Source organism: Zalophus californianus, chromosome 7, assembly GCF_009762305.2.
Source record: "Zalophus californianus isolate mZalCal1 chromosome 7, mZalCal1.pri.v2, whole genome shotgun sequence".
Lineage (NCBI taxonomy): Eukaryota > Metazoa > Chordata > Mammalia > Carnivora > Otariidae > Zalophus > Zalophus californianus.
Window position 1 is genome coordinate 62,868,385 of NC_045601.1, and position 26,575 is coordinate 62,894,959.

The 26,575-nt window shown below is 37.3% G+C and overlaps 1 protein-coding gene across 14 annotated transcripts in view; it reads right to left on the bottom strand.

Annotated features, from left to right (window-relative positions):
* The window catches only part of KLHL32 (kelch like family member 32), a 253,062-nt gene that overhangs the window by 26,167 nt on the left and 200,320 nt on the right, over nucleotides 1-26,575 (bottom strand). For 11 of the 14 annotated variants that reach the window (XM_027602058.2, XM_027602059.2, XM_027602064.2 and 8 more), the window contains 2 exons: nucleotides 23,600-23,792; nucleotides 21,853-21,947 (listed from right to left, as the gene is read on the bottom strand). In XM_027602058.2, the coding sequence (XP_027457859.1) occupies nucleotides 21,853-21,947; nucleotides 23,600-23,792 (288 nt within the window). The other 3 variants (XR_003521411.2, XM_027602065.2, XR_003521410.2) reach the window with 2 other exon arrangements.

The window sequence follows — 26,575 nt, forward strand, 5'->3', positions numbered from 1 at the left end:
AAAAGCGTCCTGTGCCTGGAGACCAACAACAGCCTGGAGACGGAAAGGGACTGATTAACAGTGCTCAAACAGAACACAGGGGCTTAAGGGGCAAAGGCTGGACCCCCGGGGGCCGCAGAACCACTAGCTGCTGCCTGCACCTGCCCCCGCATTGGAGAGGACCTGGCCCGGACTCCAGAGGCCACCACTGCCATAGGTGACCAGGAGGACCAGCATGGACCTTGGCCCACAGACTGGGGCATCCACCACCGCCGCCGGCACGGACGACCCAAGGCGGACCCGAGCGCACGGAAATGGGGATGGAGGCGGCCGCCGCCAAGGCCTCTGCTGCTGCCCCCACCTGCCGCGCTGGAGAGGACCCAGCTTGGAACTGTGCCCACAGCCCCAGGGGCCAGCCACAGCTACAGCCAGAGCCCAGGCCCGCCCAGAGGGGGATCGCTCGCTGTGTTGGTGGCACACGGGGCAGAGACAAGCAGGGGCCAGGGTCCACGACTGAGAGGATCGCTGGAGGTGCGCACTGCCTGTGAGAGGCTGTGGTTTTCAGCGGGGCTCACAGAGCAGGAGATGGTGTGTTCTGGAGGGTTCAGAGAGGAGCAGGCTGTAGCTTCTCTCCCCTGGAATGGAGGTCTGGGTGCAGACGTTTTCCTGTGCTCTGACCCTCCAAAACGGCGGGGAAAGCTGGGAAAAGACGCCAGAGAACAAAAGCCAAAAAAACTGGTTTCCACGGAGCCGAGCCCGTTGATAGGGGGCAGGGCAACTCCACCCAAGCAGGATTGACTGAAAAAACACCCCAGCAGGGCCCTCCCACCGAAGACAAGCAGGAAGAACAAGAGGACAACCCCAGGGTCCCCATAAAACTGTAAAACCCCAACACCAGGGGAAAATTAGTATTTTAAGCTCTTAGTGTTGCCTCACGGCCTCTTTATTTCTTACTTTTCTCTCCCTCTCTCTTTTTTAAATTCTTTCTCATGCCTCTTCTGATTTTTTTTTAACCTACTTATCATTTCAACCAGATGTTTAATACAACATATTCCATACTAACTTTTTAACTTGAACTTTTTCACACATATACTTTTTTCTTTTTTTATATATATACAAATAAGCTTCAATGTAGACCTTTTTTCCCTACTCAATACTACCAGTTTTAATTTCCCTGTATCTCTGGGAAGTACTGTTCTCTAACAAAGAGAACAAAATACACCCAGGAAGAGCTTAAACATTCTACCTCGCCCACATAAAGGGATTATAGCCACCTTCCCTGCACCACCCCTTTTTTTGTTGTTTTCTGTGGGGTTTTTTTGTTTGTTTGTTTTACTTTATAAATCTTATTCTTGGGTTTCATTTTGGCTGGATTTTTTTTTTTTTTTTTTTGGTGGTGGCTTCCAAATGCTCCTAACTTTCCCAGGGTGCACCTTGCCTGGATTGTGGTTGATATTTTGACTGTACATCCCCTCAACCACAACTCAACAGAATGACTAAGAGGAGGAACTCCCAACAAAGCAAAGACCCAGAGACAATAGCCTCTCCCACAGACCTAATGGATAGCGATATAAGCAAGATGTGAGTAGTAGACTTCAGGGTAACAGTTATGAAGACGATAGCTAGGCTGGAGAAAAACATTAATGGCAACATAGATTCTCTAAGGGCAGATGTGAGAGCTAATCAGGCTAAACTTAAAAATGCTATAAATGAGATGCAGTGTAAACTAGATTTTCTAACACCTAGGGTAAATGAGGCAGAAGAAAGTATTAGTGATCTAGAAGACAAAGTGATAGAAAAGAAGGAAAAGGGGGAGGCCTGGAACAAACAGCTTAATATCCATGAAAACAGATTTAGAGAAATAAGTGACCCCATGAAACATTCCAATGTCAGAATTATTGCGATCCTTGAGGGGCTAGAGAGAGAGGACTAGAAGATACATTTGAGCAAACCGTAGCTGAGAACTTCCCTGATCTGGGGAATAAAACAAGCATTCGTGTCTTATAGGCAGAGAGGACCCCTCCCAAGATCAAGGAGAACAGACCAATGCCCCAGCATGTAATAGTAAAACTCGCAAACCTTAGAACCAAGGAAACCATCTTAAGGGCAGTTAGGGGGAAGAGATTCCTTAGGTACAGAGGGAGGAACATCAGAATAATGTCAGACCTATCCACAGAAACCTGGCAAGCCAGAAGGGCCTGGCAAGACATAATTAGGGTACTAAATGAGAAGAACATGCAGCTAAGAATACTTTATCCAGCAAGGCTGTCATTTAGAATAGATGGAGAGATACAGAGCTTCCAGGACCAGCAGGCTGAAAGAATAGTGACCACTAAGCCGGCCCTGCAAGAATTATTAAGGTGGGGGGGTTCTATAAAAGGAGAAAGACCCCAAGAGTGATACAGAACAGAAATTTACAGAGACAATCTATAGAAACAAGGACTTCACAGGCAACATAATGATAATAAAATAATATCTTCCAATAATCACTCTCAATGTGAACAGCCTAAATGCTCCCATAAAATGGCACAGAGTTGCAGATTGGATAAAAAGAGAGGGCATATCCATGTGCTGTCTACAAGAGACTCATTTTGAACCTAAAGATACATCCAGACTGAAAGTGAAGGGATGGAGATCCATCTTTCATGCCATCGGACCTCAAAAGAAATCTGGGGTAGCAATTCTCATATCAGATAAATTAGATTTTAAGCTAAACACTGTAGTTAGAGACTACATCATTCTTAAAGGGTCTATCCATCAAGAAGATTTAACAATTGTAAATATCTATGCCCCCAACATGGGAGCAGTCATGAGCCAACTGTTAACCAAAATAAAGAGACATATTGATAATAATATGTTAATTGTAGGAGGCTTCAACGCTCCACTCTCAGCAATAGACAGATCACCTAAGTGGAAAATCAACAAAGAAACAAGGGCTTTGAATGACACACTGGACCAGAGGGACCTCATAGATATATACAGAACATTCCACCCTAAAACAACAGAATACTCCTTTTTCTCGAACACACATGGAACTTTCTCCAGAATAGACTACATACTGGGTCACAAATGGGGTATCAACTGATACCAAAAGACTGAGATTACTCCCTTCATATTCTCAGACCATAATGCTTTAAAACAGAACTCAATCACAGCTAAAAATTTGGAAGAAATTCAAACACTTGGAAGCTAAAGACCATTCTGCTTAAGAATGTTTGGGTCAACCAAGAAATCAAAGAAAGAACTTAAACAATTCACGGAAACCAATGAGAATGAAAACACATCAGTGGAAAACCTATGGGATACTGCAAAGCCGATCCTAAGGGAGAAATACAGAGCCAACCAAGCCTCACTCAAAAAAAAAAAAAAAAAAAAAAGAAAAAAAGAAAAAGAAAAATCCCAAAATCACCAATTAACTTTACACTTTAAAGAACTGGAGAAAAAAAACAACAAATGATCCCTAAGTTACGCATTAGAAGAGAAATAATTAAGATTAGAGCAGAAATGAATGAATTAGAAACTGGAAATACAGTAGAGCAGATCAACGAAACTAGAAGCTGATTCTTTGAAAGAATTAATTGATAATGAAAGAAAAGATTGATAAACCACTGGCCAGACTTATCCAAAAGAAAAGAGAACGGACTCAAATTAATAAAATTATGAACGAAAGGGGAGAGATGACGACTAACACCAAGGAAATAGAAAGAGTTATTAGAAATTATTATCAACAACTATATGCCAATAAATTAAGCAACCTGGAAGAAATGGATGTCTTCCGGGAAACCTATAAACTATCAAGACTGAAACAGGAAGAAATTGACAACCTGAATAGACCAATAACCAGTAACAAGACTGAAGCAGTGATCAAAAACCTCCCAAAAAACAAGAGTCCAGGGCCTGATGGACTCCTTGGGGAATTCTACCAAACATTCAAAGAAGAAATAATACCTAGTCTCCTGAAGCTGTTACAGAAACAGAAGCTTCCAGCCTCACTCTTTGAGGCCAGCATTACCTTGATTCTCAAACCAGGCAAAGACCCCATCAAAAAGGGGAATTTCAGACCGATATCCGTGATGAATATAGATGCCAAAATTCTCAACAAAATCCTAGCTAATAGAATCCAACAGTACATTAAAAGGATCATCCACCATGATCAAGTGGGATTTATCCCCAGGATGCAAGAGTGGTTGGTTCAACATTCACAAATCAATCAATGTGATAGAACACATTAATAATAGGAGAGAGAAGAACCATACGGTCTTCTCAATTGATGCAGAAAAACCATGTGACAAAATACAGCATCCTTTCCTGATTAAAACTCTTAGAGTAAAGAGATAGAGGGAACATTCCTCAATTTCATAAAATCCATCTATGAAAAACCCACAGCAAATATCATACTCAATGGGGAAAAGCTGAGAGCCTTTCCCTTAATATCAGGAACACTACAAGGATGCCCACTCTTGCTACTATTGTTCAACATAGTACTAGAAGTCCTAGCAACAGCAATCAGACAAAAAGAAATAAAAGGTATTCAAACTGGCAAAGAAGAAGTGAAACTCTCTCTCTTCACAGATGACATGATACTTTATGTGGAAAATCCAAAAGACTCCACCCTCAAATTACTAGAACTCATACAGCAATTCAGTAATGTGGCAGGATACAAAATCAGTGCACAGAAATCAGTTGCTTTCTTATACACTAATAATGCAACTGTAGAAAGAGAAATTAGAGAATCGATTCCATTTACAATAGCACCAAAAACTATAAGATACCTTGGAATAAACCTAACCAAAGAGGTAAAGGACCTATACCCTAGGAACTACAGAACACTCATGAAAGAAATTGAAGAACACACAAAAAGACGGAAAAACATTCCATGCTCATAGATTGGAAGAATAAACATTGTTAAAATGTCTACGCTGCCCAGAGCAAGCTATACCTTCAATGCCATCCCAAACAAAACACCAATGGCACTTTTCAAAGTGCTGGAACAAACAATTCTAAAATTTGTATGGAATCAGAAAAGACCCTCAATCGCCAAGGAAATGTTGAAAAAGAAAAACAAAGCTGGGGGCATCACGTTGCCTGATTTCAAGCTATATTACAGAGCTGTGGTCACCAAGACAGCATGGTACTGGCACAAAAACAGACACATAGACCAATGGAACAGAATAGAGAGCCCAGATATGGACCCTCAACTCTATGGTCAAATAATCTTCGACAAAGCAGGAAAAAATATGCAATGGAAAAAAGACAGTCTCTTCAATAAATGGTGCTGGGAAAATTGGATAGCTATATACAGGACTGAAACTCGACCATTCTCTTACACCATACACAGAGATAACCTCAAAATGGATAAAAGACCTCAATGTGAGACAGAAATCCATCCAAATCCTAGAGGAGAACATAGGCAGTAACCTCTTCAACGTTAGCCACAACAAGTTCTTTCAAGACACGTCTCCAAATGCAAGGGAAACAAAAGCAAAAATGAACTCTTGGGACTTAATCAAGATAAAAAGCTTCTGCACAGCAAAGGAAACAGTCAACAAAACAAAGAGGCAACCCACAGAATGGGAGAAGATATTTGCAAATGACACTACAGACAAAGAGCTGGTATCCAAGATCTATAAAGAACTTCTTAAACTCAACACCCAAAAACAATCAAGTCAAAAAATGGGTAGAAGACATGAACAGGTACTTCTCCAAAGATGACATACAAATGGCTAACAGACAAATGAATAAAATGTTCATCATCATTAGCCATCAGGGAAATTCAAATCAAAACCACATTGAGACACCACCTTACACCAGTTAGAATGGCAAAAATGGACAAGGCAAGAAACAACAAATGTTGGAGAGGTTGTGGGGAAAGGGGAACCATCTTACACTGTTGGTGAGAATGCAAGTTGGTACAGCCACTTTGGAAAACAGTGTGGAGGTTCCTCAAAAAATTAAAAATAGAGCTACCCTATGACCCAGCAATTGCACTCCTGGGTATTTACCTCAAAGACACAGATGCAGCGAAAAGAAGGGCCTTATGCACCCCAATGTTCATAGCAGCAATGTCCACAATAGCCAAACTGTGGAAAGAGCTGAGATGCCCTTCAACAGACGAATGGATAAAGAAGATGGGGTCCATATATACAATGGAATATTACTCAGCCATCAGAAAGGATGAAAACCCAACTTTTACATCAACATGGATGGGACTGGACGAGATTATGCTAAGTGAAAAAAGTTAAGCAGAGAAAGTCAACTATCATATGGTTTCACTTATCTGTGGAACATAAGGAATAGCAGGGAGGACATCAGGAGAAGGAAGGGAAAAATGAAGGGGGGGAATCGGAGGAAGAGATGAACCATGAGAGACAGTGGACTCTGAGAAACAAACTGAGGGTTCTAGAGGGGAGGGGGGTGGGGGGATGGGTTAGCCCGGTGATGGGTATTAAAGAGGGCACGTACTGCATGGAGCACTGGGTGTTATACAAAGACAATGAATCATGGAACACTACATCAAAAACTAATGATGTATTGTATGGTGACTAATATAACATAAATAAAAACAACAGTACAAGGAAGGAAATAATAAAGATTAGAGCAGAAATAAATGAAATAGACACTAAAAAAAAAAAAAAACAATACAACAATGAAACAAAAATTGCTTCTTTGTAAAGATCAACAAAATTGATAAAACTTTAGCCAGACTCCTAAAAGAGAGAAAGAGAGGAGTCAAACAACATCAGAAATTAAAAAGAAATTAAACCAACATCACAGAAATACAAAGGATTATAAGAGAATATTATGAAAAATTATATGCTAACAAACTGGACAACCTAGAAGAAATGGATACATTCCTAGATACATATAACCTCTCAAAACTGAATCAGGAAGAAATAGAAAATTTGAACTGACTTATTACAAGCAATTAAACTGAATCAGTAATCAAAATACTTCCAACAAACAAAATTCCAGGGTCAGAGGACTTCACAGGTCAATTCTACCAAACACTTAAGAATTAACACTCTTCTTCTCAAACTATTCCAAAAAGTAGAAGAAGGAAAGTTCCAAATTCATTCTATGAGACCAACATTACTTTGATACCAATCCAGATAAAGACACTACAAAAAAAGAGAATTGTAGGCCAATATCTCTGATGAATACAGATGCAAAATCCTCAATAAAATATTAGGAAAACAAATCAAACAATACATAAAAATATCAATCACCACGATCAAATGAGATTTATTCCTGGGATGCAAGAGTGGTTCAATATTCACTGTCCCATTTACAACTGCACCAAGAATAAAATACCTAAGAATAAACTTAACCAAGGAGGTGAAAGACTGGTCCACTGAAAACTATAAAACATTTATGAAGGAAATTGAAGATGACACAAATGGAAAGATATTCCATGCTCATGCAATGGGAGAACAAATATTGTTAAAATGTCCATACTACCCAAAGCAATCTACAGATTTAATGTAATCCCTATCAAAATTACAATAGCATTTTTCACAAAACTAGAACATATAATCCTAACATTTGTATGGAACCACAAAAGACTGCAAATAGCCAAGGAAATCTTGAAAATAAGAGCAAAAACTGGATGTAACACAATCTCAGATTTCAAGATATACTACAAAGCTGTAGTAATCAAAACAGTATGGTATTGGCACAAAAATAGACACATAGATCAATGGAACTGCCCGGGAATAAACCTACAATTTATATGGTCATTGAATCTTTGACAAAGTAGGCAAGAATATGCAACAGGAAAATGACAGTCTCTTCAACAAATGGTGTTGGGAAAACAGGACAGCTATTGTGCAAAAGAATGAAACTGGACCACTTTCTTATACCATACACACACAAAAAAACCTCCAAATGGATTAAAGATCTAAATGTGAGACATGAAACCATACAAATCCTAGAAGAGAGGACAGGCAGTAATTTCTCTGACATCAGCAACAGCAACATTTTACTAGATAGGTCTTCTAAGGTAAGGGAAACAAAAGCAAAAATAAACTATTAGGACTACATCAAAATAAAAAGCTTCTGCACAGCAAAGAAAACAATAAAACTAAAAGACAATATATCAAATGGGAGAAGATATTTGCAAATGACATATCTGATAATACATTAGTATCCAATATATATAAATAACTTCTACAACATAATACCCCAAAACAATTATCCAATTAAAAAATGGATTTTTTTAAAATCCATTAATTTAAAAAAAATTTTTTAAGATTTATTTATTTTAGAGAGAAAGAGTGTGCACAAGCGGGGGAGGGGCAGAGGGAGAGGAAGAGAATCCTCAAGCAGACTCCCCCACTGAGCACAGAGCTCTGACATGAGTCATGATCACAGGACTCTGAGATCATGACTGACCTGAAATCAAGAGTCGGACACCTAATTGAGCCACCCACGCACCTCATGAACAGACTTTTCTCCAAAAATGACACACAGAGGACCAACAGACACATGAAAAGACACTCAACATTACTCATCACCAGGGAAGTGCAAATCAAAACCACAATGAGTTATGACCTCACATCTGTCAGAATGCCTAAAATAAAAAACACAAACAACAACAAAAACTTTTGGTGAGAATGTGAAGAAAAAGAACCCCATGCACAGTTGGTGGGAATGCAAACTGATGCAGCCACTGTGGAAAACAGTATGGAGGTTCCTCAAAAAATTAAGAGAATTACCATATGATCCTGTAATTCCACTACTGGGCATTTACTCAAAGAATATGAAAACACTAATTCAAAAAGATATATGCACCCTAGTGTTTATTGCAGCCTTATTTACAATAGCCAAATTATGGAATCAGCCTAAGTGTCCACTGTTAGATGGATAAAGAAGGTGTGGTATATATACAGAATGGACTATTATTCAGCCATAAAAAAGAATGAAATCTTGTCATATGCAACAACATCAATGGATCTAGAGAGTATAAAGACAAGTGAAATAAGTCAGAGAAAAATACCATATGATTTCAGTCATACATGGAATTTAGGAAACAAAACAAACCAACAAAGAAAAAAACAAAATAAAAAACAGACTCTTAACTTAGAGAACAAACAGATGTCTACCAGAGGGAAAGTGGGTGGGATGGGTGAAATAGGTGAAGGGGATTAAGAGTACACTTATCACGATGAGCACTAAGTAATGTACAGAATTGGTGAATCACTATATGGCAAACCTGAAACTAATACAAAACTGTATGTTAATTATACAGGAATTAAAATATTTTGATAAAGTCAGTATTTAGAATATTGTCCAATCGTAGGGATAAAATTCATTCCACTAATACAGTTCTTGACGAAAATATTTATCACTTTCATCCTGAGACTACTCTAGAATATGTTCCATGGTTTAAAATATACACCCACACCCTCTTCACCTTTTGAAGAAAGACTTAGGAAAACCCCAAAGTCATGAGGAGTTAATTAGTGTGTATGACCAGTTATCATTCTAACTTGATTACTATTTCCTGAGACATTTTAATATTTATGTTAGTAGAAATACATCCATACGTATTTTTAAAATGTGCAACTTTATAATAAAGCCAAACTTGCTTCCATTGTGCACGTAGTCAAATGAAGGGTCCCAAAGCTACTTAAAAACCAAGGTTCCAGCATTACAGAGCACTACCTGTTGCCCAGTTGAATTTTTTACAATTCTCAAAAGTAAAAACAAAAAGAAACCCAAAAGGCAGGGAAGACTAATTAATGCTTAGATAGATCAGACACACTGCTTAAGAGAAAACTGTTTGTTTTCCAAAAAATCGGTCCAAGTTGTAGTTCAAGGTACCCTTCAATTAACTAAAACACCCTTAAAAATTTTCATGTTTTTATTGTTATGTTAATCACCATACATTACATCATTAGTTTTTGATGTAGTATTCCATGATTCATTGTTTGTGTATAACACCCAGTGCTCCATTCAATACATGTCCTCTTTAAAACCCATCACCGGACTAACCCATCCCCCCACCCCACCCCCCTCTAGAACCCTCAGTTTGTTTCTCAGAGTCCATAGTCTCTCATGGTTCGTCTTCCCCTCCGATTTCCCCCACTTCATGCTTTTTAAAAGAACATGTGGCTTTAATATTTTTTCTACTGTATTATTGCCTCCTAGAGTTCAGTAATTTCCTCTCATTTTTTATTGTCTCTCCCCTTCTACTCTGAGTTTATTTTTTGGTTCATTTTCTAACTTATTAAGATATATCTATCCCATAAACTTTGCTGTGTATTTTCATTATCACTCCGTTGTGGCTATTTTTTTAACTTCCATCATGACTTCTTTAGCCCATACATTATGTAGCAATGTGTTTAATTATTTCCAAATATATAGGGATTTATGTAACTTTTTGTTACGGTTTACCTTAACTGCATTGTAGTTACAGATTATGGTCTATGTAATGCTTTATATCTGAAATGTAATAATGTTTTCTTAATTGTAGTACTTGACTGGTTTTTATAAATTTTCCATGTACACTTAAGAAAAATATAATCTGGAACATTCTCCAGGATAGATCATATAGTAGAACACAAAACAAGTCTTAATAAATTTAAGAAGACTGAAATCATATGAAGCATCTTTTCCAACCACAATCATACAAAACTAGAAATTACAAGAAGAAAAACTGGAAAATTCACAAATATTTGATTAAACAACCTGCTACTGAAAAACCAGTGGGTCAAAGAAGAAAATCAGAAACTATCGTAAGACAAATGAAAACGGAAATACAGCATTCTAAAATTTATGGGATGCAGCTAAAGCAGTTTTTTTTTTTTAAGATTTTATTTCTTTATTAGAGAGAGAGAATGAGAGATAGAAAGCATGAGAGGGAAGAGGGTCAGAGGGAGAAGCAGACTCCCCGCCGAGCAGGAAGCCCGATGTGGGACTCAATCCCGGGACTCCAGGATCATGACCTGAGCCGAAGGCAGTTGCTTAACCAACTGAGCCACCCAGGCGCCCATAGCTAAAGCAGTTCTAAGAGGGCAGCTCATAGTAATAAATGCTTAAATTAAGAAAAAAGAAAAAAAAACCCAATCTAACTACAGGTCAAGGATCTAAAAAAGTAAGCCCAAAGTTAGTAAAAGAATGGAAATAACAAAGATTAGGATAGAAATAAATAAAATAAAGACCAAAAATAGCAAAGGTCGGTAATACTAAGAGCTACTTTTTTTGAAAAGATAAACGAAATAGAAAAATTTGTGGCTAGACTTAAAGGAAAAAAGAAAACTCAAATAAAATTACAGATAAAAGAGGAAGCATTACAACTAATACCATACAAAGAATCACAAAAAACTATTATGACAATTATACACCAATAAATTCGACAACCTACAATAAATGGATTCCTAGAAACATACAACCCAACATGACTAAATGATGAAGAAATAGGAAATCTGAACAGAGCAATTACTAATAAAGAGAATCAATCAGTAATCAAAAACCAACAAAGAAATATCCAGGATCAGATGCTTCACTGGCAAATTCCACCAAATATTTAAAGAAGAATTAATACCAATCCTTAACTGCTCCTAAAAAATAAAAGGGAACATTCCCACATTGTTTTACAAGGCCAGCATTACCCTAATACCAAAACCACACAAGCACACTAGAGAAAATTACAGTCCAATATCCCTGGTAAATAGAGATGTTAAAAACCTCAAGAAAATATTAGCACACCGAATTCAACAATACATTAAAAGCATCATATATTATGTTCAAGTGGGATTGATTCCAGCAACACAAGCATGGTTCAACACATGCAAATCAACCAATGTGATACACCACATTAACAAAATGAAGGATAAAAATCAAAGGATAATTAGACGCAAAAAAACGCATTTGACAAAATTCAACATTCATTCATGATAAAAACTTAAAAGAACTGGGCAAATCGGGAACATACCTCAACATAATAAAAGCCATATAAAACAAGACCACATCTAACATCATAATTAACAGTGAAAAGCTAAAAGCTTTTCCTTTAAAATTAAGAACTTGACAAGTATATCCACTCTTGCCATTTTCATTCAACATTATACTGGAAATCCTAACCAAAGCAATTATACAAGAAATAAAAGACATCCAAATCAGAAAGAAGACATAAAACTGTCTTCATTTGCAGATGACATGATATTATATGTAGAAAACTCTGACCCCACCAATGTTAGAGCTAATAAATTCAGTAAAAATATAAGACACAAAATAAACATACAAAAATCAGTTGCATTTCTATACACTAACAGCAAACTGTCAGAAAGAGAAATTAAGAAAGCAATCCCATTTATCATTATAGCAAAAAGAATAAAATGCCTAGGAATAAATTGAACCAAGGAGGAGAAAGATCTGTACACTGGAAACTATCAGACATTGGTGAAAGAATTGAAGAAGACACAAATAAATAGAAAGATATTCTGTGCTCATTGATTGGGAAAATTACTATTATTAAAATGTCCATACTACTGAAAGCAATGCAATCCCTATCATAATTCCAATGGCATTTTTCACAGAAAAAGGAAAAAATAACTCCAATTTGTATGGAACCACAAAAGATCCCAAATATTCAAAGCAATCTTTCTCAAGAACTAAGCTTGAGTCCTCACACTTTCTGATTTCAAATATATTACAAAGTTATAGCAAATAAAAAAAGCATGGTATTACGTACAGAAACAGACACAGAGATCGGTGGAACAGAACAGAGAGCCCAGAAGTACAGCCACACATATATGGTCAATTAATTTATGACAACGGAGCCCAGAAAAAACAAATGAGAGAAAGAATAGTCTGTTCAATAAGAAGTGTTGGAAAAACTGGACAGCCACATACAAAATGATGAAACTAGACCCTTATCTTCTACCATACACAGAAAATCAACTCAAAATGGATGAAATACTGAACATAAGACACGAAACCATAAAAGTCCTAGAAGAAAACAGGGGTAAACTCCTTGTCATTGGTCTTGGCAATGATTTTTTGGATTAAGCACCAAAAGCAAAGGCAATAAAAGCAAAAATAAATAAGTAGGACTACATGAAACTAAAAATTTTCTACACACCAAAGGAAACTATCATCAAAATGAAAAGACAAACTACCAAGTGGGAGAATATATTTGAATATCATATATCTGATAAGACATTAATATCCAAAACACTATAAAGAACTCCTACAACTCACAGGGGGAAAAAGTCTGCTTAAAAAAGGAGCAGAGGTTCTGAATAGACTTTTTTCCAGAGACATAAAAATGACCAAAAGGCATGTGAATAGGTGCTCAACATCACTGATCATCAGGGAAACAGTAATCAAAGCCACAGAGAGATATTGCCTCATACCTGTTAGAATATCTGTCATCCAAAAGACAAAAAATAAGTGTTAGTGAGGATATGGAGAAAAGGAAACCCTAGTACACTGTTGGGAGAAATATAAATTGGTACAGCCACTATAGAAAACAGTGTGAAGTTTTCCTCAAAAAACTAAAAATAAAACTACCATATGATCCAGAATTCCACATCTGGGTATATATCTAAAGGAAATGAAATCATTGTTTTGAAAAGATATCTGCGTCCCCATGTTCACTACAGCATTATCTATAACAACCAAGGTATAGAAACAACCTAAGTGTCTATCAATGAATGAATGGATAAAGAAAATGTGATTGTACACACATGTGTGCACATACACATACAATGGAATAATATACGGCCATAAAAAAAAAAGGTAATCTGGGACTTTGACAGCATTATGGTAAGTGAAATAAATCAGAAATAGATAAATACTGTATGATCTCATCTGATAGAGTGGTCAGAAGCAGTGTCTGGGCCCCCTAGCTGGCATAGTGCCTCAGTGAGACCTGCACCCCTAGCCCACACCAGCCCCAGCTGTCTGACCAAGGCAGCCCTAGTGCAGCACATACTAAGACATCCTTAGTAAGCACTTGTTAGAGCTCTAGTCATCTCGCCAAGGTGATACAGGTGCACATCACTGCAGAACACTAGGCCCAAACTACTTCAACTCCAGATGACTTGCCAGGATACCCCCATGCCTCACCTAGGCTCCAGCTGCTCCAGGTCACCCACTGCAACTGCCTTGGCTCCAGCAACCCCACCAGGGTACCCTCGTGGAGCACTCTGGGACACCCTTTCACCTCCTTCAGCTTCAGCTATACTGCCAAAACATTCTCTGTGAGGAGAGCACTTGGACCCCCCAGCATGAACACACTTCAGCTTGAGCCATGTCTCTATCTGCAGAGAGTCCAGGAATGCCCTAACCCAGGCCCACTTCAGCTCAGGCCATCCCAACAAAGCAACCCCAGCATAGAGGGTCCTGAAACCCCCAGACCACACCAGCTGCAGCTCCATCCAGCTAGCTAAAGTCACCGGGCACACACAGTCTAAACAGGGCACAAGCATACACAAGACCATTCCTTCAAGTTTAGAAGTAACTATTCTGCCTAATTCATAAAAACAAATATAGAAAGTCAATCAAAATGAGGAGGCAGAAGCATATGCTCCAAATAAAAGAACAAGACAAAACCTCCAAAAAAGAACTAAATAGAATAGAGATAACCAATTTACCTGATAAAGAGTTCAAAATAATGTCATAAAGATGCTGCCTGGACTGGAGAGAAGAGTGGATAAACTCAGTGAGAACTTCAATAAAGAGAAAATATAAAAAAGAACCAGAGTTGAAGAACAACTGAAACGAAATATATACTAAAGGAAATCAACAGTAGATTAGCAGATGCAGAATTGGTCAGCATTCTGACAGACAGGTTAGTGGGAAGCACTCAAGATGAGCAGCAGAAAGAAAAAAAGAATTTTGAAAAGTGAGGATAGTTAAGAGATCTCGGAGACAACAATCAAGTGAACAAACATTTGCCTTATAGGGATCCCAAAGAAGAAGAGAAAGAAAGGGGGCAGGAATCTTTTTTAAAAAGACACAATAGCTAAATACTTCCCTAACCTGGAGAAGGAAACAGATATCCAAGCCCAGGCAACACAAAAAGTTTCAAACAAGATGAACCCAAGGAAGTCAGCACCTGGACACATAATATTTAAAATGTCAAAGATTAAAAATAAAGAGCAAATTTTCAAAACAGGTAGGGAGAAGCAACTATTTATGTACAAGGAAACCCCCAGAAGGCTATCAGCTGATTTTTCAGCAGAATCTTTGTAAGCAGTAGGAGAGTGGCATGATATAGTCAAAGTACTGAAAAGAAAAAATCTACAACTGAGAATACTCCACCTGGCAAGTATATCATTCAAAACTGAGATGAGATAAAGAGTTTCCCAGACAAACAAAAGTTAAGACTTCATCACCACCAAACCAGTCTTACAAGAAATGTCAAAAGGACTTAAGTGGAAGAGGCCATAATCAGAATAAAACTATGAAAGAAAAAAATGTAATGAGTATACAGTAAAGGCAGTAGAGCAATCATTAATAAAGCTAATATGAAGGTTAAAATACAAAATTAGTAAAATCAACAATATCTTAAAAAATAGTTAAGGGGACTCACAAAATGAAAAGATGTAAAATATGATTACATACATAAAATGTGGAAAGGGGAGTAAAATTAAAGTTCTTGTAGGATATGTTTGAACTTATGTGACTATCAACTTAATATAAACTGCTATTTACTTAAGATGTTGTACATGAACCTCATAGTAAACAAAACCAAAAACCTATGATATACAAAAAATAAAAAGAAAGCCAAGCATTACACTAAAGAAAGTCATCAATCACAAGGACAGAGAGCAAGAAATAAAGTAACAGAGGAATTACAAAAACAACCAGAAAAGAATTAATAAAATGGCAAACTGCATATCTATCGATTATTACTTTAAATATAAGTGGTCTGTATGCTTCAAAGGACACAGAGTGACAGATTTAAAAAAAAAAAAAAAAGACCCACCTATGCATCGCCAACAAGAAACCCACTTCAAACCTAAGACATATACAGCCTGAAAGTGAAGGGATGGAAAAAGATATTCCATACAAACAGAAGCAAAAAAAAAAAAAAAAAAAAAAGACCAGAAAGTAATAGTTATATCAGACAAAGCTGAATTTAAAACAAAGACTGTAATGAGACAAGTAAGAGAATTACATAATGATAAAGGGAATCAAACAAGCAGACATAACAATTGTAATTACCTATGAACCCAATATTGGAGCACCTAAATGCATAAAATAAATATTAACAGACATAAAGGGAGAAATTGACAGTCATAAAATAATAGTAGGGGACTTTAAACTTCCCACTTACAGCAATGCATAGACCATCCAGGCAGAAATTCAATAAGGAAATAGTGTCTTTGAATGATACGTTAGACCAGATATACAAAAAAAAATTCCTTCCAAAACCAACAGAATGCAGATTTTTTTCAAGTGCTCATGGAACATTCTCTAGGACAGATCACATGTTAGGCCACAAAAGTCTCAGTATTTTTAAGAAGACTGAAAGCATATCAAGCATCTTTTCTGATCACAACAGTATTAAAAATCAATTACAAGAGAAAGCACAAATACATAGAGGCTAAACAACACGCTACTATCCAAACTATGGGTCAATGAAGAAATCAAAGAGGAAATGAGAAAATACATGGAGAGAAAGGAAAATAAAAACACAACAAAAATTTTGTAGACACAGATAAAACAGTTCTAGGAGGGAAATTTATAGTGATACAGAGAACCTCAAGAATAAGAAAAATCTATGATAACCTTACACCCAAAATAGAAAAAGAGCAAACAAAACCCAATGTTATTAGAAGGAAGAGAATAATAGGTCAGAGCAGAAATAAATGAAAGAGAGACAAAAAAATTAGAAAAGATCAATGAAATGAAGAGGTAGTTCTCGAGAAGATAAAAATCAACAGACCTTTAGCCAGACTCATCAAGAAAAAAATAGAATTCAAAAATAAAAAAGTTACAACTGACAGAAATACAAATTATAAGAAACTACTATAAAAATTATTTGCCAACAAATTGGACAACCTAGAAGAAACAGAAAATTCCTAGTAACATACAATTTTACAAAACTGAATCAGGAAGAAATAGAAAACATGAACAGACCAATTACTAGTAATGAAATCAAATCAGTAATGACAAAACTCCCAAAAACCAAAAGCCCAAGAGGAGATGAGTTCACAAGTGAATTCTACCAAACATTTAAAGAAGAGTTAATCACTAATCTCCTAAAACTATTCTAAAAAAAAGAGGAAGGAAAACTCCCAAATATATTCTAGAAAGCCAGCACTATTGTGATACCAAAACCAGATAAAGACACTACAAATAAAGAAAACTACAGGCCAGTATCCATGATGAACACAGTTGCAAAATTTCTCAACAAAAGATGGGTGCCTGGGTGGCTCAATCGGTTGAGCACCCAGCTCTTGGTTTTGGCTCAGGTCATGATCTCAGGATCATGGGACTGAGCCCTGTCTCGGGCTCTGTATTCAATGGGGAGTCTGCTGGAGATTCGCTCTCTCCCTCTGCCCACTCATGCCCTCTCTTTCTCTTTTCTTCTCTCTCTCTCTAAAATAAACAAATCTTTAAAAAATTCTCACCAAAAGATTAGGAAACCAAATTCAACAATATAATAAAGATTTATCATAATCAAGAGAGATTTATTCTGGGGATGCATGAATGATTCAATATTTGCAAATCAATCAGCATGATACACCACATTAACAAAATGAAGGATAAAAATCATATGATCATCTCAACAGATGCAGAACAAGCATTTGACAAAATTCAACATCCCTTCATGATAAAAACTCTCAACAAAGTGAACTGAGAGAGACCATACTTCAACATATTAAAGGCCATATATTACAATCCCACAGTTAACATCATACTCAATGGGGAAAAACCAAGAGCTTTTCCTCTTGATCAGAATCAAACAAGGATGTCTACTCTTGTCACTTTCTATTCAACATAATAATGGAAGTCCTAGACACAGCAATTAGGAAAGAAAAAGAAATAAAAGGCATCCAAGTTGGTAAGGAAGAATTTAAACTGTCACTATTTTCAGATGACATGATATACATAGAGCCTAAAGACTACCAAAAAACTACTAAAACTGATAAATGAATTCAGTAGGATTGCAGAATACAAAATTAATATACAAAAATTTTTTGCATTTCTATATACTGATAACAAAGTAGCAGAACCAAAATTAAGCAAATTCCATTTACAATTACATGAAATGGAATAAAATACCTAGAAATAAACTTAACCAGAAAGGTGCAAGACCTGTACTCTGAAAACTATAAAACATTAATGAAGAAGATTGAAGGTAACATAAACAAATGGAAAGATATACCATGTTAATGGACTGGAAGAATTAAGATCACTTAAATGTCCATACTACCCAAAGCAATCTACAAATTCAATGCAGTCCTATCAAAAAAACCAACAGTATTTTTCACAGAACTAGGGCAAAAATACTAAAATTTGTATGGAACCACAGAAGACCTTTAATAGCAAAAGCAATTTTATGAAAGAACAAAACTGGAGGTATCACAATACTAAATTCAAGATATACTATAAAGCTACAGTAGTCAAAACAGTATGCAGTGGCACAGAAATAGACATATAGATCAATGCAACAGGACAGAGAATCCAGAAATAAACCCATACTCACAAGATCAATCTACAACAAAGGAGGCAAGAACACACAATGGAGAAAAGACAGTCTCTTCAATAAATGGTGTTGGGAAAACTGGACAGCTACATGCAAAAGAATGAAACTGGACCACTTTCTTAACTCACACACAAAAAGTAAAATCAAAATGCACTAATGGGAGGGACGGGGTGGCTGGGTGATAGACATTGGGGAGGGTATGTGCTATGGTGAGCGCTGTGAATTGTGCAAGACTGCTGAATCACAGATCTGTACCTCTGAAACAAATAATACAATATATGTTAAAAAAAAAAAAAAACAAGATGATAGCAGGAGGGGAAGAATGAAGGGCGGAAAATCAGAGGGAGAGATAACCATGAGAGACCATGGACTCTGAAAAACAAACTGAGGGTTCTAGAGGGGAGGGGGGTGGGAGGATGGGTTAGCCTGGTGATGGGTATTAAAGAGGGCACATACTGCATGGAGCACTGGGTGTTACACACAAACAATGAATCATGGAACGCTACATCAAAAACTAATGATGTAATGTATGGTGATTAACATAATAAAAAAATTTAAAAAAAAATAAGAGGGACTCAAAAAAAAAAAAATGCACTAAAGACCCAAACATGTGACTTGGAACCATAAAACTCCTAAAAGAAAACATAGGCAGTAATCTCTTTAGACATTGGCCTTAGCAACAATTTTTTAGATATGTTTTCTCAGGCAAGGGAAACAAAAGCAAAAATAAACTATTGAGACTACACCAAAGTAAAAAGCTTTTGCACAGTGAAGAAAACCATCAACAAAATGGAAAGGCAACCCAGTAAATGGGAAAAGATATTTGCAAATGATATATCTGATAAGGACTTAATAGGCAAAATATGTAAAGAACTTACACAACTCAACACCAAAAAACCCCCAAAAATTTGACTAAAAAATGAATGGCCAAAGAACCTGAAAGACATTTTTCCAACAAAGACATACAGATGGCCAACCAAACACATGAAAAGACGCTCAACATCACTAATCATCAGAGAAATGTCAGAACCACAATGAGCTATCACCTCACACCGAGAATCGCTAGCAACAAAAAGACAAGAAATAATGACTGTTGATAAGGATGTGGAGAAAAGGGAATCCTTATGCACTGATGGTAGGGAATGTTAAGTTGGTGTGAACACTGTGGAAACAGTATGGAGGTTCCACAAAAAAATTAAAAACAGAAATACCATATGACCCAAAAATTCTACTACTGGGTATTTACCCAAAGAATACAAAAATGCTAATTCAAAAAGATACCCTTATGATGTTTACTGCAGCATTATTTACAATACTAGCCAAGATATGGAAGCAAACTAAATGCCCATTGACAAATGGATAAAGAAAATTTTATATATATATATATATATATATAATGGAATAGTAGCCATAAAAAATGAGATCTTACCATTTGTGACAACATGGATGGACCTAGAAAATATTATGCTAAATGAAATAAGTCAAAGACATATACCATATAATTTCACTTATATGTGGAATCTTAAAAAAAAAAAAAACCAAAGCAAATATACAAAGCAGAAAGAGACCTATAAATACAAAGAACAAATTGGTGGTTTCCAGGGGAGAGGTGGATGTGTGGAATGGGCAAAATGGGTAAAGGGAAGTGGAACATACAGTCTTCCAGTTATGGAATGGATAAGTCACGGGAATAAAAGGCACAGCATAGGGCGTACTGTCAATGATACTGTAATAACATTGTGTGTATGATGACACATGGTAGTCAGCACTTGTGGTGAGCACAGCACAATGTATAGACTTGTTGAATCACTATGCTAGACACCTGAAGCTACCGTAACCGTGTATGTCATATATAATTCAATAAAAAAGAAGATACAAACTTACACTTATAAATAAATCCTGGGGATGTAATGTACACCACGGTGACTACAATTACCAATACTGTAGTAAATATTTGGAAGTTGCTAGGAGAATAGATTTTAAAAGTTCTCATCATAAACAGAAAAAACTTTTGTAACTATGCGGGGTATGGATGTCAACTAAACTTATTTTGGTGATCATATATCAATATATACATATATAACATTTTTTGTATACCTTGAACTAATACAATTAAATGTTAATAATATCTCAATAAATGGAAAAAAAAAACTCTATCCTAACCATTGAATCCAGAACTCACATCCATTAGGACCAGCTTGTTCATTATGTTGATCATACTTATGCTATGCTTGCATATTTAGATCTACTTAAGAGAAGGATGTAATATACCCAGACAAACCTCTGGCAAGACAAACCAAGAGAAGAAGAGAAAGAGAGAAAAAAAAATCAATATTATGAATGTAATGGGGGATATAACTAAGTGGTAACAAAACTATATGCTAACCATTTTGAAAACTGAGACAACGTGGAGGAGTTTCTTGAGAAAAATATATATACCTTATGAGACGTGACTGAAGAAAAAATTAAAATCCTGAATAGTCCTGGGACTATGCAGTGGTTAAAAAATCTTCCCCCAAAGGTGAGGTTAGATAATAAGAATAATTTTAAGGATATATTTTTCTGAAGATCAAGAGATAAATCAGGCCTAATACATGCCAATACATTATCAGAGAGCATGTAAAACAGAGAAACAACTATGGTAACAATTGTAAAAGATAAAATAAGACGACCTTGAATATGTATATCAACAAAAGCTATTACTGTTCTAAAAAGCTCAGCTGGCAACTTGCCTCACCTGGGCTGTTCACTGGCTGATGGGCCAGACCTGTTGTTTGGGGGCAGAGGCTCTCTCCATCAGACTAATCATCAACCACTACTGCTCACAACTTCTGCCAGGAAGGAAGAACACCTTTGTAGGTGGGATTTATTGGAATGAACAAATTGCGATACAGAAAATAAAGCATTTGAGTGGAAAGGAGGCATTTGTAAAGTTTTGGGAGCATGATAGTACTATCCCACTTACCCATTTCCAGGATATTATTATACATATTTTGAAAGCTCACCCCCATCTTTATTTTCACTAGGGCTCCATCATTTCTTAGGCATCATTTTTAGGAAGCAGGATGAAGTTTAGTGGCAAAACTAGATGCACAAAGTTAGCTCAAACCTCTTTCTACGTGTACATATCTCTTCCTTCAGTAGCAGCACTGCAAAAAGTAACCTCACTGAGCCAAACAAACTTCAAAGGAACTTCAACCACTCACCTGGATACAAGCCAGAGGCTCATTTGTCCAAATCGAATATCCACCAACTAAATATATTCTCTCATTATGGACAGCAACTCCAGATTCATTTTGGCCTAAAGTAAAGAGAATTGAATAGAAAGAAAAAATAAATCCATTTCCTTGCATGTCTTAATTAACCCTTTTTGCCACTGAGCGATACAATTTCCCCCCTGTGGCACTCTTGTATGCTCCACAGGATTTTTGCAGCAACTAATCACCGCCTCCCAGTACTCAGAGGGAAGAATTAACCACTCTTTCACAGAGAATGAATCTGTCAGGTCAGAACCAAGCCAAAACACTTATTCGCCAGCCAAGTGGGTAAATACGGCATTAAATACAGCAATAATAAGCAATAACAAAATAAGTTCTATTACTACGTCGTATTACAGCAGTGGAAACAAGATGTATTTTCAAAATGCAAAGCACCTTTATAAATGCTTTTAAAGCAAGTGCTTACATTTGTAAGGTAACAGCTGCAGCCCCAAGAAGCCAATAAAACAGAGCCATGCCCCGAGTGTCCCCCAAATGAAGACAAATGACAGAAAAGACTAATAAAGTTACTACCCTCTCTTTCTTGACATACACAACAGTTTTAGGACTATATTAAAGTTCCCGATCTGGGACCAATACTGACACGCCAAAATGATGAAAGCTTCCTCTCCCATTTTAAAAAAAGAAGACAGAATAACTCACTACCACCTAATCTTCCCTGGAGGCCATCAGAGAGTGAGAGAGTCTCTCTTTATTGATGGGCTGACACCGGATTGACTGTGGTAATAAATAAGTTGGATCCTACAGTGGCCAGAATCACAGATCCAGGGACCAAGGGGCTAAGGTGCCACTACAGCAACTCGGAGAGGGTTAAGTACTTGTAGGTGGGCCTCAAAGATCATGTTCACAAAAACAGGAGCTCCACACAAGGCATCTAACCCCCTCACACTGGTTCCGCACTTGCTGTTGCCTCCCCAGAAGTAGCTGTGAGCGGTGGAGTGCCCCCTCAGCATATTAAGAGGTCTTCAGGGGCTAGTCCAACCCACCATTTTGAGTTTGTGATTTTCTTATTTAGTAGAGCAGCCTGGAAGGGACCTGATCGCCTGTGCATGTTTATAATGCAAGCTGACAAGGGAGAGAAAGGTTTCAAGTCTGTAAAGAAACGTTAGTGGTAAGTTCACTGCTTTCCTTTTATTATCTTTTGGGATGAGGAGGGTCCATACCTAGTGTTGCCCTGGGTAATGCTTGAACCCCTATGTGGCTAGAAACACCACCAAACCCCTGTGCACAGAACTCCAAGATTTAGCTGTTGGGAGACTACAGCCAGAAACTGTACCTGACAGTAACAAATAATGAAGACCAGACTGCTGACCTCAAAATAAATAAGACTAAAAGCAAAAAGAAAAAAAATAAATTGCTTCTGTAAAGCGTTAATTCTCCGGTTCTTAATTGCCTCAGAGTTCCTATGTGAATATTTATTGACAAGAAAGGATTTGACATACCTCTCTCAGCCAAGACGCATGAAGGTAACAGAGGCCCTGAGAAACTAGCTCAGCCACTTGACTGAGTCATGTTTTGTGAGATAAATAATGTGTACCTTTCTGGTTAATAAACACAAGTTGTTCTGCCATGATGCACTTGATATTTAGGGATGCACTGAAGAGGTATAAGAAAACAAGTGTGGCAATTTCTTGAATCTCTGCTTTTCCTGATTTACTTAGTCAAAGGTACTTGCCAGTCAACAGGCTGAAATTACAACGCGTCCACTGGTCTGTGTCTATGTTATAAGAATCTATATGGCGCACAAGGATCCGGTCGTTATTGTAGTCCAAGTCGTTCCCTCCAAGAACATAAAGCTTTCTTTGAACAGCAGCCATGGAATGGTAGACCCTTCTCTGCAGCATGGGACTGCGGCTTATCCATTTATTCTGGAAAAAAAAAAAGAAATTCAGGTGGATTCTGTTAATAAGAGACTCCACAGCAGAAAACAGCAGTGCCCCATTAGTAGCTGGGACTGCTTTATCTATCACATTCCACTGGAGTGCTGCTTACATACTCTGAAAGGTATGCGCTTCCTACCTGAGAACAAGTAGATAAGAACCATGTATGCCAAAACTTTATTTTGCAATGTACAAAGCCATTTCCTCTTGTTTGGGTTGCATTTTATAGGGCATTTGCATTTTATAAGGGGAGCACATGAGAATATAGAAATTTTCATGATGGTTCTCTCCCCCAGTTGAGAGAACTTACTCATGTAAATTGCTTAAGAGTGAAAGCACATGGCTAGGTATAATGATTTAAGAAAACAGGCTCTGGATCCAGAATGCCTGAGTTTATAGCCTCTTTGTGACCTTGAGCAATGTACTTAACCTCTCTGCGCCTATTTCCTCACCTGTAAAGTGGGGAGAGTCATACTGTACCTGACAAGCTTGTTGTGAAGATTAAATTAGTTAGTACAAAACATCTAGAAGAGTGCCACATAATGTCCAATAAATGTACACTTTCAAAAATTATTCTGATAGTAATCACTGGCTTACCCAAGGCCTCTACATAAACTAGGGCTAGGGTGACTCAGCCATTCTTTCCAAACTTAACCTCCCAAGATCAATGGAAGAGCAAAGATCTGGTTTCACAACAAAGTCCCATTGCTGCCTTTGTATTAGCCCCTTTTAACATATTTATAATCATATCGTCTACCAAACTGGGAAAAGTTATTTCTAGGCATACATTTGTTTTGATAGAAGGCCAAATTTTATACAACTTCAGGAATGGTGAAACCTCGACTATTTGGTTCTAGGTCACTCTCAGTAATGAAAAAGACATGCTCAACTCCTCTTCAATATGGCTCCTTTCAAAAATCTAATGTAAAAGGCAAAATTAGATGAATATCAAATATGACCTTAATTTTAAGTCTTAACTGAGCAATGGACAGGTAAATAAACCTAACCATTTCCTTTGCACATAAACACTAACCTACAGGAAGAACCCAGATTCCTTTTGCCAAGGAAAATTTGGATTTTGATAGAAAGATTATATGATGTCTTTAATACATAGAATTTCACCAGTTCACAAAGCTGTAAAGGAATAAACAAAAGAAAAAGAAAGTTTATATAAATATTGGTCAATTCACTAAAGGCCTATCTACTAGCTCATTTCTAATTTCTTTTTTATTATGTTATGTTAATCACCATACATCATTAGTTTTTGATGTAGTGTTCCATGATTCATTGTTTGTGTATAATTTCTTTTTTAAAGACAGACTTAAAAAAAAGAGTGGTTTGTACAGTTTGAAAGGCTTGCATTTATCTGCTCCCCCTTTGTGTCATAAGACTCTTTCCAATCAAATGTCTTCTTTTAATAAGATAGCCAAACCTTTCTTTCAGATATTCTGTGAAGAAATATCATCAATACATTTCACATGAGTGGATTTAACTCAAAACTCTGATGATGCCTTCCTTAGGTGCTTTCTATGAGGCAACCCATTCCGGTATCAGGAATCAATGTTTGCATTAGCAGTCCGGTCCCCCGCCACAGGACTGTGGATGCCATCTGGTTTGTAAAGCCTGCCTGCATCCCCTGATTATATCTTTAGCTTCCTTCACTGCCGTGCCTGCCAGGTGAGCCGCCAACCACTGCAAAGGCAAAGAAACAGAGAGGCCTAGTGGGGTCATTCCTAATAAGCTAGCGTGTGAATACTAATCAGTGGTGGGGAAGCAGAGGTCACCCCAGCCTGCCTGTTGGCAGGTAGCGATGTGCTCTGTGGCAGATGGCAGGCATTATCGACTCTCCGCAAAGGCCTAGAAGAAAAATAAGCACCAGGGCTGAATGATAGAGTTATTGAGATTCTGAGCAAGATGCAAGCAGATGTGATGTTTGCCAGTACCAACCGTAAACAATATGCCAGCAGAATTTTTAAAAAGAGCATGTGTGTACAAACATGAAACAGAACTCATTTGAGAAATGTTAACACCTTCTTCCTCTTTAACCACGTGTGCACCGAACTCAAGCAACTGCAATTAATGATCCCTCTTGAGACATCTGGCCCATGGACATGTGGTCTCTGAAATGTACAGCTTCTAAAGACATCAGGAAACACACTTGCAAAGAGAGAAACACCTTTGTTAAATTCAGAATCAAATAATGTTGAAATAAAAAGACACCAAATCGACTGAGGTCATTCAGGACACACATTTCGTGGCCGATCCTAACCCAGGCTGCCAAAGCCAACCTGTTGTTTCATGTTCCATTATCTCCAGCTGATGAATATTAAATCCCCAGATCAAATCATTTTGGGATATTGTCATAATCATGAAAAATATTTACATTACCCAAATCATAGAAATGGTGAAATCCTGAACACATGTGCCAAGGCCACAGACATTTTGGTAGAAGGAAAAGAGAATAAAAATTGTTCCTTTGGGGACCAAAACCTCAACGAGTGTGGATGGCAAGTGGGCAGAAGAAGGGACAGACACCATCAAAATGCTTCCAGTTCATGCACCAGCTGTTAGATGAAAAACATCCTTCTACTTTTCAGATACTTCTATTTCAGACTTGTCCTTGACCCTGCTCTCAGACCTTTTGGCTACGCTGAGTTAAATAAAAGTTATTATTTTATTTGGGAGTAATGAAACAATAAGCATGTTCCCCTCTTGGAATGAGGCGCCTTCTAAAAGGACATACAACAGGTCAATCAAAATCCTTTCTTTGG